The sequence below is a fragment of the Cupressus sempervirens genome, chromosome 9, assembly GCF_028749045.1.
Source record: "Cupressus sempervirens isolate cs-2001-9-10 chromosome 9, ASM2874904v1, whole genome shotgun sequence".
Lineage (NCBI taxonomy): Eukaryota > Viridiplantae > Streptophyta > Pinopsida > Cupressales > Cupressaceae > Cupressus > Cupressus sempervirens.
In genome coordinates, this window is record NC_143126.1 from 40,204,096 (window position 1) to 40,218,142 (window position 14,047).

General features: G+C 36.7%; 1 protein-coding gene across 1 annotated transcript in view; it reads right to left on the bottom strand.

Moving 5' to 3' along the window:
• Positions 1-962: 962 nt before the first annotated feature.
• The window catches only part of LOC149537506 (nifU-like protein 2, chloroplastic), a 57,349-nt gene continuing 44,264 nt past the window's right edge, over positions 963-14,047 (bottom strand). Inside the window, exon 4 of the mRNA XM_089798927.1 lies at positions 963-1,494. Coding sequence (XP_089655053.1) covers positions 1,306-1,494 — 189 coding nt within the window. The 3' untranslated portion in view covers positions 963-1,305. The remainder of the gene's footprint in view (positions 1,495-14,047) is intronic.

Genomic DNA, 14,047 nt, shown 5'->3' on the forward strand with positions numbered 1-14,047 from the left:
TTCATATGATGATTTATCTATAAAAGAAAATGACATGGACAGAAATAAATTAAAATTGATATAATATAAATAAATAAGGAAATTGTATTGATGTATATTGATGAAAAAAAGTAAGTACTGGGACTTGAAAATGCAATCCAAATTGTGGAAACTTAGGTACTGAATGCTAACATAAACAGTAAAAACGGGGTATTTGCATGGAAATGAATTACAATTGACAAAATCTAAATAAAGAAATCAGTTCTTTTAATGTCTGTTGATAAATAAAAGTGAGGCAATGGGATTTGAAGATCACTTTTTAGATAACTAACATAATAACGGGTTATGCTCAAAATGCACGAACCCAGAAGTTATAGAATTTTGAAGTTTGGGAATTTTGAGTTTAAGTTTGCACAGTGAAATCAAAACTTCAAATCATTGCCGTTATATTACTGTCATGAAATATTAATTGCTGCCACTTGAATGCTGTCATGATATATTTAATAGTCTTATTTTAGTCATGAATGGTTATGTTATTTATTTAACACTATGAAAACTTGCCTTGTTTCTGGGACGGTTGAGGGACATCTCAGACATCCCTAGCTGTCTTGGGATCTGCCAAACATCCACGTGACATTTCTTCTTACAGCAACACTTTTTGGGAAACGTTTCAAAGATTTGAAGATTTTTGAGATAGCTAGGGGTTGTTCCCTGCCATCCTGACATACATGAAATGCCAGTGGGCATGGGGATGGCAAAGTTGTTGGATGTGAAAACATCCCTGTGAAACACATAATTCTCCACGTGCATTAGGCAATATTTACAAATAGCATCATCAATATTTAAGTCACTAGATGACCATACCAAGCTTTTCTTCTCATGGTTATGGCCCTGCATGCCTATTTAAAGTTAAATGTATCGAACTGGCAAATTAAAATTGGTCAACTGGTGACATCTTAAGAATTACAATGAAAGAATACTCATGATGGGAATAATATAATTTGACTGGATCATAATATGTGTCCTCTAGGACATTTTCAAAAAATGTCCGAAATATCAGTCACTGTCAGGCAATTTAACTAGTTTTTCAACATTGCTTAAAGCACCAGGGTTGAATCTCCAGCTGAGAAGTGGCGTAGAACATTGTTTCTTCAAGTTGAGAACATCCACTGGAAAACAAACCTATGACTAATGCACTGTAATGAGTACTTTTTTAACAGCAGGATAAGATGTAAAATGAGTACAAATAGTTTCCATTCCTTTCTATTATTACAGAGCAGTGCATCTTCTACTTCACATGTGAATTGTTGGGGTTGAAAACCCAGCTTATAGTAGTTGGACTGCTGCAATTTCAGGAATCTTCTCCCGCAATTTCTGTGTTATAGCAACACGGACAGTCATTACTTCAGCTGCAGGTCCACTAATCCGAACTTTCACAACAGGACCATCAATCCCAGCTACTTCAATCTCTCCGCCCCCAGTACCTGCTAGATAGGGCCTTATTTCTGCAAGAATCTGTTACAAAATCAATGAATCAGTGGAACAACTTGCAAGCAGATGGAGTGTGAATTACTTTCTACATATTCTTAGTTTTGATTACAATAAATGAAAATGGTTGAAGACTATAAAACATGATTAGAAAGATAATACACACCCATATACACACATTTCCCAAGTGGAATTCTCTTGCCAAAATTGAGATTTGTAATTCACTTCATCATTAAATTGAAGATAATGCTCATCTCCATTTAAAAATAATAATTACAGGAGCCTCAACAAAGAAAAACTGAAATACTGAACTACCCATTCATATAGCGATCACAAAAGCAGTTTCAATATTCTCAATACTTACTGTACAAATCTTATTATAATGATATCAATTTATAAAATGCTTCAGTCACATATCACAAGGAGTCAAATGTAGAAATTGAAATAGAAACTGGTAATTTGTACAAGAAAAAAACCCATTGATGTAAAATAAAAGTAGGGTAATCCATGCATTGCTGGAAACTTTGATCAGAAGGCTATTGGGAGTTTATATCAATAGAAGACATGACATTGGAAGGCAGACTATAAAAGTAGCTGACTCGAGATCATACATGAAATGAAAGAAGATTCTACTCAAATGCTAAAGATTATGTAGTAGAGAGCATCTTTCTATTTCAATGGTCATTTGATCTTTCTCCTCTACAATAATACGCAAGCCACATTTACCTCTCCAATCTTACACATAATTCACTTGACCACAATAAAATGCTACCAAGGCAATTGAATAATTGCGATCTACACAAAGTACTTATTGTGAGGTTTTCACATCACTGCCCCATTGCAAATGGAGACCCACTCTTTTGTTGGTAGGTTAAGGTAGTAGAGCAAGTTTGGCAACATTTTAGGATTTAGAAAGCCTTCTTAGAACATCAAATATGAAAATTGAGCCAAATTGGCAATATTTGGTGAAGTGCCAAAAAATTTAAAAATTTGGAAAATTTGGCAAAGTTTGGAATTGAGAAATTAAAGTAAAATTTTCAGCCAAGGATGTGTAAATTTGCTAAAGCATGAGTGTGAAGAAGCACCCCTTTGTCTTAAAATGAGTGAGAGGAAGCACCTCTACCTCTCAAGTTGGGGGTAGAGGAAGCACCTCTTCATCTCAAGTTGTGGGTAGGAAGCCCCTTTTTGTCTCAAGAGGTCGGATAAAGGAATATACTTTTAAGTCATATTGGATGAAGGAATCAACTCAATTTCAATGAATTTATCAAAGGGGAGATCAATTTTAGTGGCATTAATTGGAATTGAAATTAATTTTCAAATCAAGATAAGGCCCAATTCACCTTGTGATGCAAAAGCATCTTGGGTGTAAGGGCAATCTTGCATCACCCAATAATATTTTATTTTCAGCGTTTTCTATTTTAATAAGGACTAGTAGACAAGGTGGTTACTATTTATGAGAACTTACTATTTTTAGTAAGTTTGTCATACGAGCTCAGAATGTTCTCATTTTCTATAGGAAGGTTCATTTTAGAGTTGTAAGCCTACCATAAAAATCTCATTGCTCAAGCATTAGTATCAGAGAAGTTATTGCGCATTTTCGGTGGAAAAATTTGCTGGAAAAATCTTCAGGTTCACCATTAGAGGCCTTAGAGTGCCCGGAGGAGGTCCGAAAACTCTACAGAAGGGTGCAAGCGCACTTTTATGGCTGTAGATCAGAAGCTGGTGTTTCCGAAAAGTGGTTATAATAGCCAATCGGAGCAATGGTTCGTGAGTTATGGCCTTCAAAAGTTGGGCTACTGAAATTTCTAAAATAATTTGTCAAAGATATATTTGGCCGACTCTGTGTACTGTTAGGGTCTGTCGACCCTAGGTATTAAGTTTAAGCATTTAGAACCTTCTCGGGCGGCATAAAAACTACCTATTTAAGAAAGGCCTAAACATTGTCTAAGACAGCTCTGAGTGATAGTTCACAGCACTGTCTTGCAGATTACTGTAATGAAGGCGCCCATTTGGGTTAGCATATTGTAATTGAGAATTCTGTAATTTCGCATTTGCAGCCATAATAAGAAGTTCATATTTTGTTCTCGCATTTGTTGTTGTTTCTTTATTTCTATTATGAGTTTATGGTATTAAGGGGAGTCCCTTGCATCACCTTGATTTTGCAAAATGAAAATAGATTTTAAATCTACCTCGATTTTGCAAAATGAAGATGGGTTTTAAATTGAATGAGAGAAAATTTACCTCAAATTTGCAAAATGAAATTGGGTTTCAAAATTGAGATGAGATTGAATTTACCACAAATCTACAAAATGAAAATAGGTTTAACTTGTGATGAGTTAAATTTACCTCGATTTTGCGAAATACGAATTAATTTTTAAAAAGAATTATTAATTCATCCAAATGGCATCCATTTTAACAAATAGACAATTACAATTAATGGAAAACAAATCATAAATGGTAATAAATTAAATATTTTCCAATCAACTAGAAGTTGGAAAGGGATTAAGCATTGAATGAATTATTTCAAGGTCCTTGGTTTTGCAAAAGAATCAATCAATGTCAACCAAAAGGGGCCAATTAAAATTGATTTATTCAAAGAGTCATCAAATTTAAATAATTGGCATCAGTTTTAAACAAGGAAAATAACATTTTTTTTTTACATTATGTTGATTATCAATGGTTGCAAATCAATTTGAAGATGAGAGATGAGATGATATTTGCATTGTCTATTTAAATTTTGTTACTAAAAATTATTCACCCAAATGGTATTCATTTTAACAATTGGGCAATTGAAATTATGGAAAATAAATCATAAATGACAATAAATCAAATATTATCCAATCAACCATAAGTTGTAAATCTTATTGTATTAAAGATTGTCTTATGCAAATGTAATAATATTGCCATTTTTACTGGTGTGTTCCAAATGCAGATTTGAAGACTTATAAATATGAGAGGAGACATGTCTCTTCATGAGACATGAAGAGACATGTCTCTACAGTTAATCATCATTGTATAATAATAAATATATTAACAATAATATTTATACTCTTCTATATATATATATATATATATATATATAATGATGATTTACCATCAACAATGAATCTCATAATCGAATCAATTTTACTGAAGCTACAAACTTAACATTCTCTCTTTAGCTAGGGAGAATTGTTATAGAACACATTATGCTTTCAGGTATATAAAGAGATATCATCTCAATATAATATTCATGGAATGACATATTTAAGGAGATCGACATATATTCATTAGCTTAGATGTTATCTCTCAATATAATTCGAAGTATAATTCCACAGGAAATATTAATCATATGATATTCGTCATACTTATATTCTTTTGGTATGTACTTGGCATCAAATCCTTGATGCCTAACAAAAGAATATGTTATATCCTAGTAGGATATGAGTTATCTGATTTCCGGCACTTCGGGACAACAACTTAATGTAGACTATCAGATAACAAAAAATCACAATGTCGTGGTCTCTATCATGATAAGTATCATGATCTTCGACACTCTAGGACAACAACTTAATGAAGTTTGATCATGATACGTTTGTTATCATGACTTCCGTTATAAGATCGTCACCTTACAATAGCTACCTTCTAGATATATATCAATGAAAGATCATCACTTTTCATGGCATAATCCACATATGCAAAATAGTAACCACCATGAACCAAGTTAGAGGGTAGAACTAGAGCTTTCACCTCAAATTCTCTCTCACAAAGAAGAATGCATTACAAGGAATTTCACTTTAGTCTTTTCCCTTAGAGAAGAGATCACGCCACAAAATTCTCCCTTTGAACAACAATCCTAGGAAGTCAGGTCCTTTAGTTACTCCATTAGAGCTCTCTTTGCCTAAGGATGCCTATTGAACTCCCTCTAAAATTGATATCAATCTTCTTCTTTTTGGTGATAAGTTGTTATTTCCTCATGATGTACACAGGGGTAGGCCCATCAAAATCATGCATTCATACACAAGTATTTTTAAACTCCCTGTATCAATGTTTTGAGCTCCTACATTGCCTTTGAAGAAGTGTCAAACTCCCTCTTAATGGAAAAATACTCGTAATCTCAATCATCAAGAATATTCAATTTCAAGAACACCACTAATCATCAGATGACTAATGAATTCTGGATCATAGCTTCATTCGAGTTACTATCATAAGATTGAGTTTGCACAATATTTGATAGCACGTGTAAACTACCAACCTTCTTTTTTTGCAAGATCATCTTCAGATACAAAGGAAACGATCAAGGAAAACCTCTCATATAGTACATATACAAATACAAATAAGAGAGAGACTATAATGAGTAGATAAATGTAATACATAAAAATACTTATCTGTACATTAACATTCTTGATACTAATTTCTCCAATGAAGGTCCATCTACCTTAAATCAGAAAATGTCTCCAATGGGAATGAAACATTGGGTTAAATTAATTATTCTCCCTCCGCAAGGTAAAATTCCCACATTTTATTTCTATAGAGTTTTCAATCAATATCAAGTCTAAATAGAGATAATCATCCAAAATGACATCAACCTCTATCTTCGTTAGTAACTTCTTCTTTCTTCTTCTCGAGTATTGACATTTCTCTAAATCCATCCACCATATACCAATATTTTGATTTAGAGTGTTCACGAACCTATTACTCATACTCAAAGCTTTGGTCATCAAGCGGATAACTAAGTTGTCGGATTTGGACCCTGGAGCTCGGGTTAGCCGGATTCGAGCCCAGGTTCATGATGAGTCCGAGCAAGGTCCAAATTTTGCCCTACGGGTCCGCCCGGGTTCGTGCAAGAAAATACAAACCCTACCCAGACCCGTCGCAAACCCGAGTGAATCCAGGCGGACCTGCGGCAGGTGGGGCCAAAAAGTGGCCCAAAAAAGCATTAAAAATATGTTTTTTTATTATTATTTTTTGCAAAACTCTAAAGTAAGGCCTATTAGATGCATTTCATTCCTCTAATCTCTCATTTGCTTTGTCATTTTGCTCTCTCATTTTGGTGTGGCCATTTTGCAAGTTTGAAGATAAGGTTGTAGAGATTGTTTGTGGAGTCTCAAATCTTTCAAATAATCAATGCTGAGTGTTTCAGGTATGCATTTGATCCTTCCTTTTGCTTCTTTCATAGTTTGTTTTTAGTTTTTTTAAATATTTATTGTTCTAAATTTTTATCAAGTTTTGTATAAGTTTTGAAATATTTTTTTAAATTTGTTTTAATAGATTGCAAGAATCCAAGAATGAGTAGTTAGGGTTCAATGGGTGAGGTGGGATCCCAAAGATTTAAAATTGATAGAGGCTCTCCTTTGTGGAAGTATACAACAAGAATTGAGCAATGTGTTGGAGAGGGAGGGTATATATGGAAATGCAATTTTTGCCAAAACCAATATAGAAGCTCCTATTACCGGGTTAAACATCATTTGATAGGTGTTGTGAGATTCTCACACCATCACCCCAAATTCTTTGGGGACCCCCTTTTTTTTTAATCGCCTCAGCAAATTTTTGGATTGCCCAAAATTTTTGAGTTTTGAAAATTTCACGCCTTGGCACCTTCACGACAAATGTGGGGAAGCTTAGCTTATTTTCACCCAGTTTCAACTTGATTTTCTAGAGCAACCAATTTCATCTTTAGGCCAAACAAAATTTTAAAGAGCAATATTTGGCAGAATAAAATTGTAAATTTGTACTAAGACGTTTTCCTTTGAAAATTCGGATATAATTGTGTAAATTTGAATAATCTTTCAAAAGGAAAAATTTTTGTTAAGACTTAAGTTTTGGAAAATCTCAAATTTTTCTTTGGTGAAAATTTTAATTTTGTTGAAATCAGGCTAAATTGCAAAAATCGATTTTTGGCTCTAGAAGCAATTTTATTTTACTATTGTCAAAAAAAATTTGGCATAGCAAAATCGATTTGGGTAAAAATTACAAAAAATTGGCTTTAATAGATTAAAATTGCCTTGAAAACTTTTTGCCTTTAATAAAATTGGTAATTTAATATTGAAAAATGGCTTTTGATTAGCCAAAATCCAATTTTTATAACGTATTAATTACTAAATCCTCATTAAATGAAAATATTTAACATCTCCAAAGCACCATCTAATTTCCTTTTGCAATTTAGAACTAATTGGCAATTTTAAAAAGCAATTTTCATCATGGCAAAATTAATTTTAGCTAAATATTTAATTGTGAGTCATAATTTTGCATTAATTATTTGTTTTTCTTGCTCCCAGGGTCCAAGTTGGCTAGCTTGGAGAGAGTAAGAAAGTTGGGTATAAGAGGAGGCCTCTCTCCCATTTCTTCCTCACTTCTCACTTCTCCTTCTCAAGGTGTTGGTGATTTTGCAAGAGCAGATCTGCACTCTTTTTGCTAGGCGAAATTTGTGGGAGCCGAAATATGTGGAAGATAAAATTCTGATTTTTTCAAGAGGCTGCGATTTTTGCCCTAGGTTGGGTAATTTTATTTGGAGATGAATTACATGATAAATTTCTGATTTGCAAGGGATTTGAAATTCTTAAGGTCAAGTCCTAATTCCAAAAAAGTCGCTGTAAGATTATTGGTTAAGGTGAATTTTCATCATCTAGAGTTGCAAAGGGTCCTTAAGCTGACATCCTTCTTTCATTCTAGTCTTAGGATTGCTTCCTTTGGTTCTACTTGCCTTCTGGTCCACCACTCTACCATCCCGTAATAGGGCGACAAGCATGGAGGATGTTAGTGCAAGTAAAAATCCCAAGCGGACAAGACTATGAAAGACAAAGAGGATATGATGCCCAAAACGCTCTTCTTCTCGAAAATGAAGAGAATAACCGACACCAATATCGGTGCAGTGGACATGATACGGATGAAGAAAAGACTAAAGGAAGGACAATTCCCCTTGGCTATTGGTAAAGGTAATTTCAAATCATTTAGAGTTGAATGGGGTCCTTAAGCTGACATTCTTCTTTCGTTATAGTCTTAGGATTGCTTCCCTTGGTTCTACTTGCCTTCTAGTCCTCCACTCTACCATCTTGTAATAGGGCGACAAGCATGGAAGATGTTAGTGCAAGTAAGAATTCCAAGCGGACAAACACTAAGAAAGACAAAGAGGATATGATGCCCAAAACGCCCTTCTTCTCGAAAATGAAGAGAATAATCGACACCAATATTGGTACAATGGACATGATACGGATGAAAGAAAGACTAAAGGAAGGACAATCCCCTTTGGCAAATAGGATATACAAAAGTGGAATTGTACATGCGGCGACTTTTCCTCCTACATTGCCATGTCCAGAGTTGATTATAGAGTGTGCATCCAAATTTGATCTAAACAGTAAATCCATCATTTTTGGTGAAGGGAAGAGAGTGTTGGCCAACATTGGCGAACAAGCAATCGAAAAAACATTCAACATTCCCCAGTACAAAAGTATGACGGTTGTGATGATGGATCGGGCAACCAAATCATTTCAAGATAACCAAGAGGCCTATTTCACGCATCTAAAGCACAATTGGATTCACGAGGGAAAGGAAGGTGTTAGCAAATCAACAAGGTTCACAATGGCAGATTTTAAACCAGAATAGGGTGATCTCGTTGTTCTTTTTAGTTGAATCATGGGCCTAGCTCAAGGAATGCAATTTGAAAACTGGATGTACTTCTTCATTGATGAGATTGAAAAGGGGAAAAGAAGGTTTGATTGGGCTAAGATCATAAGCGAGATCTTAGAATTGCAACTCAGAACCGTGCAAAACCAAAGGCAATTCTACATGGGCTCCTATCTGTTCTACCTAATTGCTAGATTGTACAAGAGTCCAGAACTAAAGGCCTTAGGAGAAGTTGGTAATGGACCGGGGCAATATTTGGTACATGAATGCTATCCACAGCTCCATTTGCACAATAACAATGATTACAAGATATTTTGTGATGCCTTTGCCATGAAGATAGTAAGGGTATTGCAAGGGACACTTGCTAAAAGACTTTCATCGGATGCAGAAGCAAAGATAAAGAAATATGGGTGTTGATTCATCCAATTTCCACAGTTTACATACATTAGAGTGGCAGGAAGTACAGTTTGTCCTAAGAGGCTTCCAAGATACCCACCTGACAAGGTAGTTTTAATGGAATTGGCTAGGCAACTTGAGCACTATGATAGAATGATGAGAAATGAAAGGAAAACAGGCGTTACATTCTCAGTCATAATTAGCAATGATAGTTGCCCAAATCAAGCCTCCTTTGAAGCTGCGGAGAAGGAATTGGAATGGTATCATCTGGGATGGTACAAAGCAAGGCAAGGATTTGATCCTAAGGGTCTTATCAAGGTATCTCATGGAAATGAATTCAAGCATGTTCCCACCATAGAAGACTTTTGGGCCATGCCAAAGATGACTTTCACGTGAGAAAGCTAGCTTTCTCAAGGCTGTCGGTGAACATGATGAGGGCTATTAGATAGAGAGGCCTTGATATTCTGGATCAACTGGAGGATGATGAAAATGTGTTGAGAGAAGACTATGATATAGTAGAAGGAACAGAATTGAATCTAGTGGATTGGGATGACCATCAGGATCCTTCCTTGGAGGCAGTCACAAGGGTAGTGTATTTACATACTGAGTCATGGTATAATGAAAGACTAAGGAAGTTGCAAAGGCAAAGGATCCCCTTTACCTATGAGATGATGAGGCCAAAGGAGAGATAAGTAGAATTGGTCGAACACAGGAATGAAGGAAGTGGTCGGCAATAGGAAATGGTTAGAAATAGCAAGAAAGTTTTGGAGGTAGAGAAGGGCAAAGAACATCCAAAGCCTCCAACCAAGAGACAATATGCAGCGCCATCAAGAGAGAGTATAATTGAGACTAGAAGCCAAGAGGTCAATTCAAATGATAAAGGGGCTACGGTGGAGGTGAGCTCTGATTCGGAATCAAGTGGCTATAGTGAAAGCATCGAGTACTCCCCTCTCTTGGAGAACCAGCAAAGAAATGATATGGAAGAAACTAGTAGAGAAGAAGATGGACCAATCGACATCGAGGCAATAAGTCAGGAACTCGAGGCCGTTGGTGATGCTTTGTTAGTCGAACCGAATCCAGATTTGGGGAGATGCACTGCAGCACTATGGTTAAGACAAATGCTTATGCCAAGAGGTGAGGTGGTAACAGCCCATACAGCTAAGGACATCCAAGGGTTAATGGAAAAGGGTGATAACGAGAACCAAAAACAAATGGTAAGAATGGTGGCAAGGGTAATCAGGAGCAACAGTGATGGTCACCGAAAGGTTCATATTGCTATTCCAACAGTCAACAAGGCAGTGAATGAGATTGTGGCCCAAGAATATGAGATAGTGGAACATAACTTGGGAAGGAATACAAATGCTATGGAGTGTGAGGAGGTCCAGGAAGGTATAGCATCAATCAGAGAGAGGTTAAGGAAGGCAAATGAAAGGATAGTAAAGTTGGAGGCTGAGAATAAATATTGGAGAGATTGCCGGCCCATCCAATAGCTACACCAAGCAGCCCTTCCTCAAGACAGCGGGAGCAATTCAGAAGAGATATCAGCTCAACTACACAAAGTCGAGGATTGGATCCATGATACAATCCAAGATGGGCGAAATTTCTTGCCTTCCTTCATCTCGACATTCCAGTCATTAGTGGCCGTTAGAGACAAGTTTAGATTATTCGAAGGAGAGTGGAAAGGTTTCCTTCCCATCAAAGATTTGGCTATTCCTAGGCTATAGGCGTTCATTGGGCTACCAAATGCATATTTGCAAAGGGCCGGGATGGTTGATGAGAGAGGATTGAGTATAGTTGAATATTGGTTTGTTGCATTAACTACCAGATTTAGAACACTTGAGGAAATACATAATGAGATTGCATGACACAGTCCAAGCGTCGACACTTCTATTTCAACCATGATGAGCGACGTTGGGGTGGCACTTGATTTTGAGGATATTAGAGAAGAGGATATCAATGAGACAGATTTTGGATCGAGGTTGGATGAGTTGGGAAAGGTTGCCATCGGGAAGAAGCATTTGGGCACCCTTTCCTCTCTTAATGCTTTTATTGGATTTGCGAAGGATCACGAAAGGATACTACAAGTAGCGAGCAACGTGGCGAAGTCAGCGGAACTCAGGGCGAAGCACACACCTTGTCCTCCTATGAAAGAAGTTAACGAAAGGCTAGCTAAGTTCATTGCCTTAGCTTAAAAAATGAAAGAAAAGGGAAGAGTTATATTAGAAGATCATCTGATGTAAGCCCAAGTGGCAAATTTCCCCTTTCTTCTAGAATAGGACAAGTGTCTATTTCTCATTGGCCACCATTTTGGTGCCTTCTCATTGGTTGCCACTTTTTGCACTTTTTTCATTGGTCCATCGACGAGGTGGCAACTTCTCATTGGCCGATGGGGTGGCAACCCTAATTAGGGTTTTGAGGATCCAATCTGGATCGTTGATCTTGTTTTGATCTCCACCGTCCATTGTATATTTGGCCCCTATAAAAGGCCATTTGCTCTCATTTGTAAAGTGTTGGAGAAATTGTTGCGAAGATAATACCAAAATTGCTCTCTTCTTCATTGTCGCGATTTGCATGTTGATTAAGAACATTGGATATTATTGCATGTTTTCTACTTCCACATAGCTAGATTTCTTTTCAATTTGTTTAAGTTGTTTAAGTGAGGTTGAAGTAGATGGACAGTTGTATGGTAGCATTGGTAAATGTTTGATAGGGATCAATACTAGACCACTAGCATCCTAGCCGCTGGTTGGGAAGCTTTGTGTGGTAAGCTAGTTTATTATTCCTTTGAATCATTGCACCTATGGAAGTGAGGCCGCTAGTCAGCTCTCATTAGGTTCAATCCCCGTCCATTTGCTAACCTTCCATTCATAGGAGTAGGAGTAGAATAGTGAGTAGCTAGGTAATCAAAGTTTAGGGAAAAAAGTTAGAGGAGTAGGTCGAGTATTAGAACACATCCATTCACCTTCCACCACCATCGCTTTCCCATCAACATCACCATTGGTAGACACATCCTCTGTCATCGCCACCATCAACATTATCTGCCTCTGCACATTTCACAAACCGAACCACCATCACCTTCATCCCACCAAAGTCCAAGTCATCCTCAACAATTTGCGTAAGGCCACCTACGTGATTATCAGCAAATCACATTGATAAAACTGAGCGAGTATCCACAAGAGTAAGGAACATTGGAGTTATACTCATGTCTCATGAGCATTAACTTTTCAAAAGAGGAGTTGTATGTTTGATATCCTATATCAAATATTCAAATCCTAATATGTTATGTAAGTGATACAAAACTCGCATCAACATTATCGGCATCAACAATAGGTCCACCACGTCAAGGGATTTCCATGTGAGGGGCCCCCAAAGGGAGGTAAAAAAAGGTTGCCGGCTCCTCAAATATCAGGCATGTTAAAAGAACAACAAGAGGCTGATAGGTTAGTGTCAAAGGCAAAAAAAGATAAGTCAAAGCAAAAACCACCAACACCACCCTCTCGAACAACTAGTAGACCACATCCCTTCCTACCTGCCCCATCTGTGGATGAAGATGAAATAAAAACACCCCCATCCCGCAAGAGAGGCCCATTAGATACGGCATTTGAAAATGACGAGAGAAATTGCTGACAAAGATTGGGCGTTGCCTCATTACAAATGGTGTTTCATTCAATTTAGTGAGATCGCCTTATTAGAGAGAGATGGTGAAAGCAATAAATGATGCACCTCATGGTTACCAATCCCCTAGATATGAAAAGTTGAGAACCACCATATTGCATAAGGAGAGAAAAAATGTAGAAAACCTCCTCAAACCAATAAGAGATTCTTGGATCCAAACAGGGGTGAGCATTGTCTCTGATGGATGGAAAGATTGCAAAAACCGTCCATTAATAAATGTGATTGTTGTTTGCCCAAAGGGGGCAATGTTTTTGAAGGCGGTTGATTGTGAAGGGCAAGTAAACGATGCAAATTTTATTGCCTAACTTTTCATTGAATCCATAGAGTCCGTGGGCGCTGACAATGTTGTCCAAGTAATAACGGACAATGCTAAAGTTTGTAAGGCTGCAGGTGCTTTGGTAGAAGCACGATATGAGCATATCTTTTTGGACACCATGCACTGTCCACACCTTGAACTTGGTGATGAAAACAATGGGCAGCCAAATTGAATGGATGAAAAATGTGTATGAGGAGGGTGAGCAGATCCAAATGTTTGTGACAAACCACCATATGTCACAAGCAATTTTCAGAACTTTCTCCCGCTTGGAATTATTGAAGGTAAATTTTAAACTTTATTTAGCTTCATTTATCATTTTAATTTTTGTGTCATACTTTACAAAATTTAATACATATTCTTAAATTTTTGTGTTATCAACTTATCATATTAACTTACAATTTGAATTAACATGGTAATAGGTTGCTGAAACAAGGTTTGCTTCATACACAATCATCCTTAGACAACTTGTGAGGGTGAAAGAGGCATTGTGTCAAATGGTTATTAACAACAAATGGGGTGGATGGAAGCAAGCTGATACAAAAAAGGCCAAAACTGTAAAGGATTTGATCTCGAGTGATGATTTTTGGAATA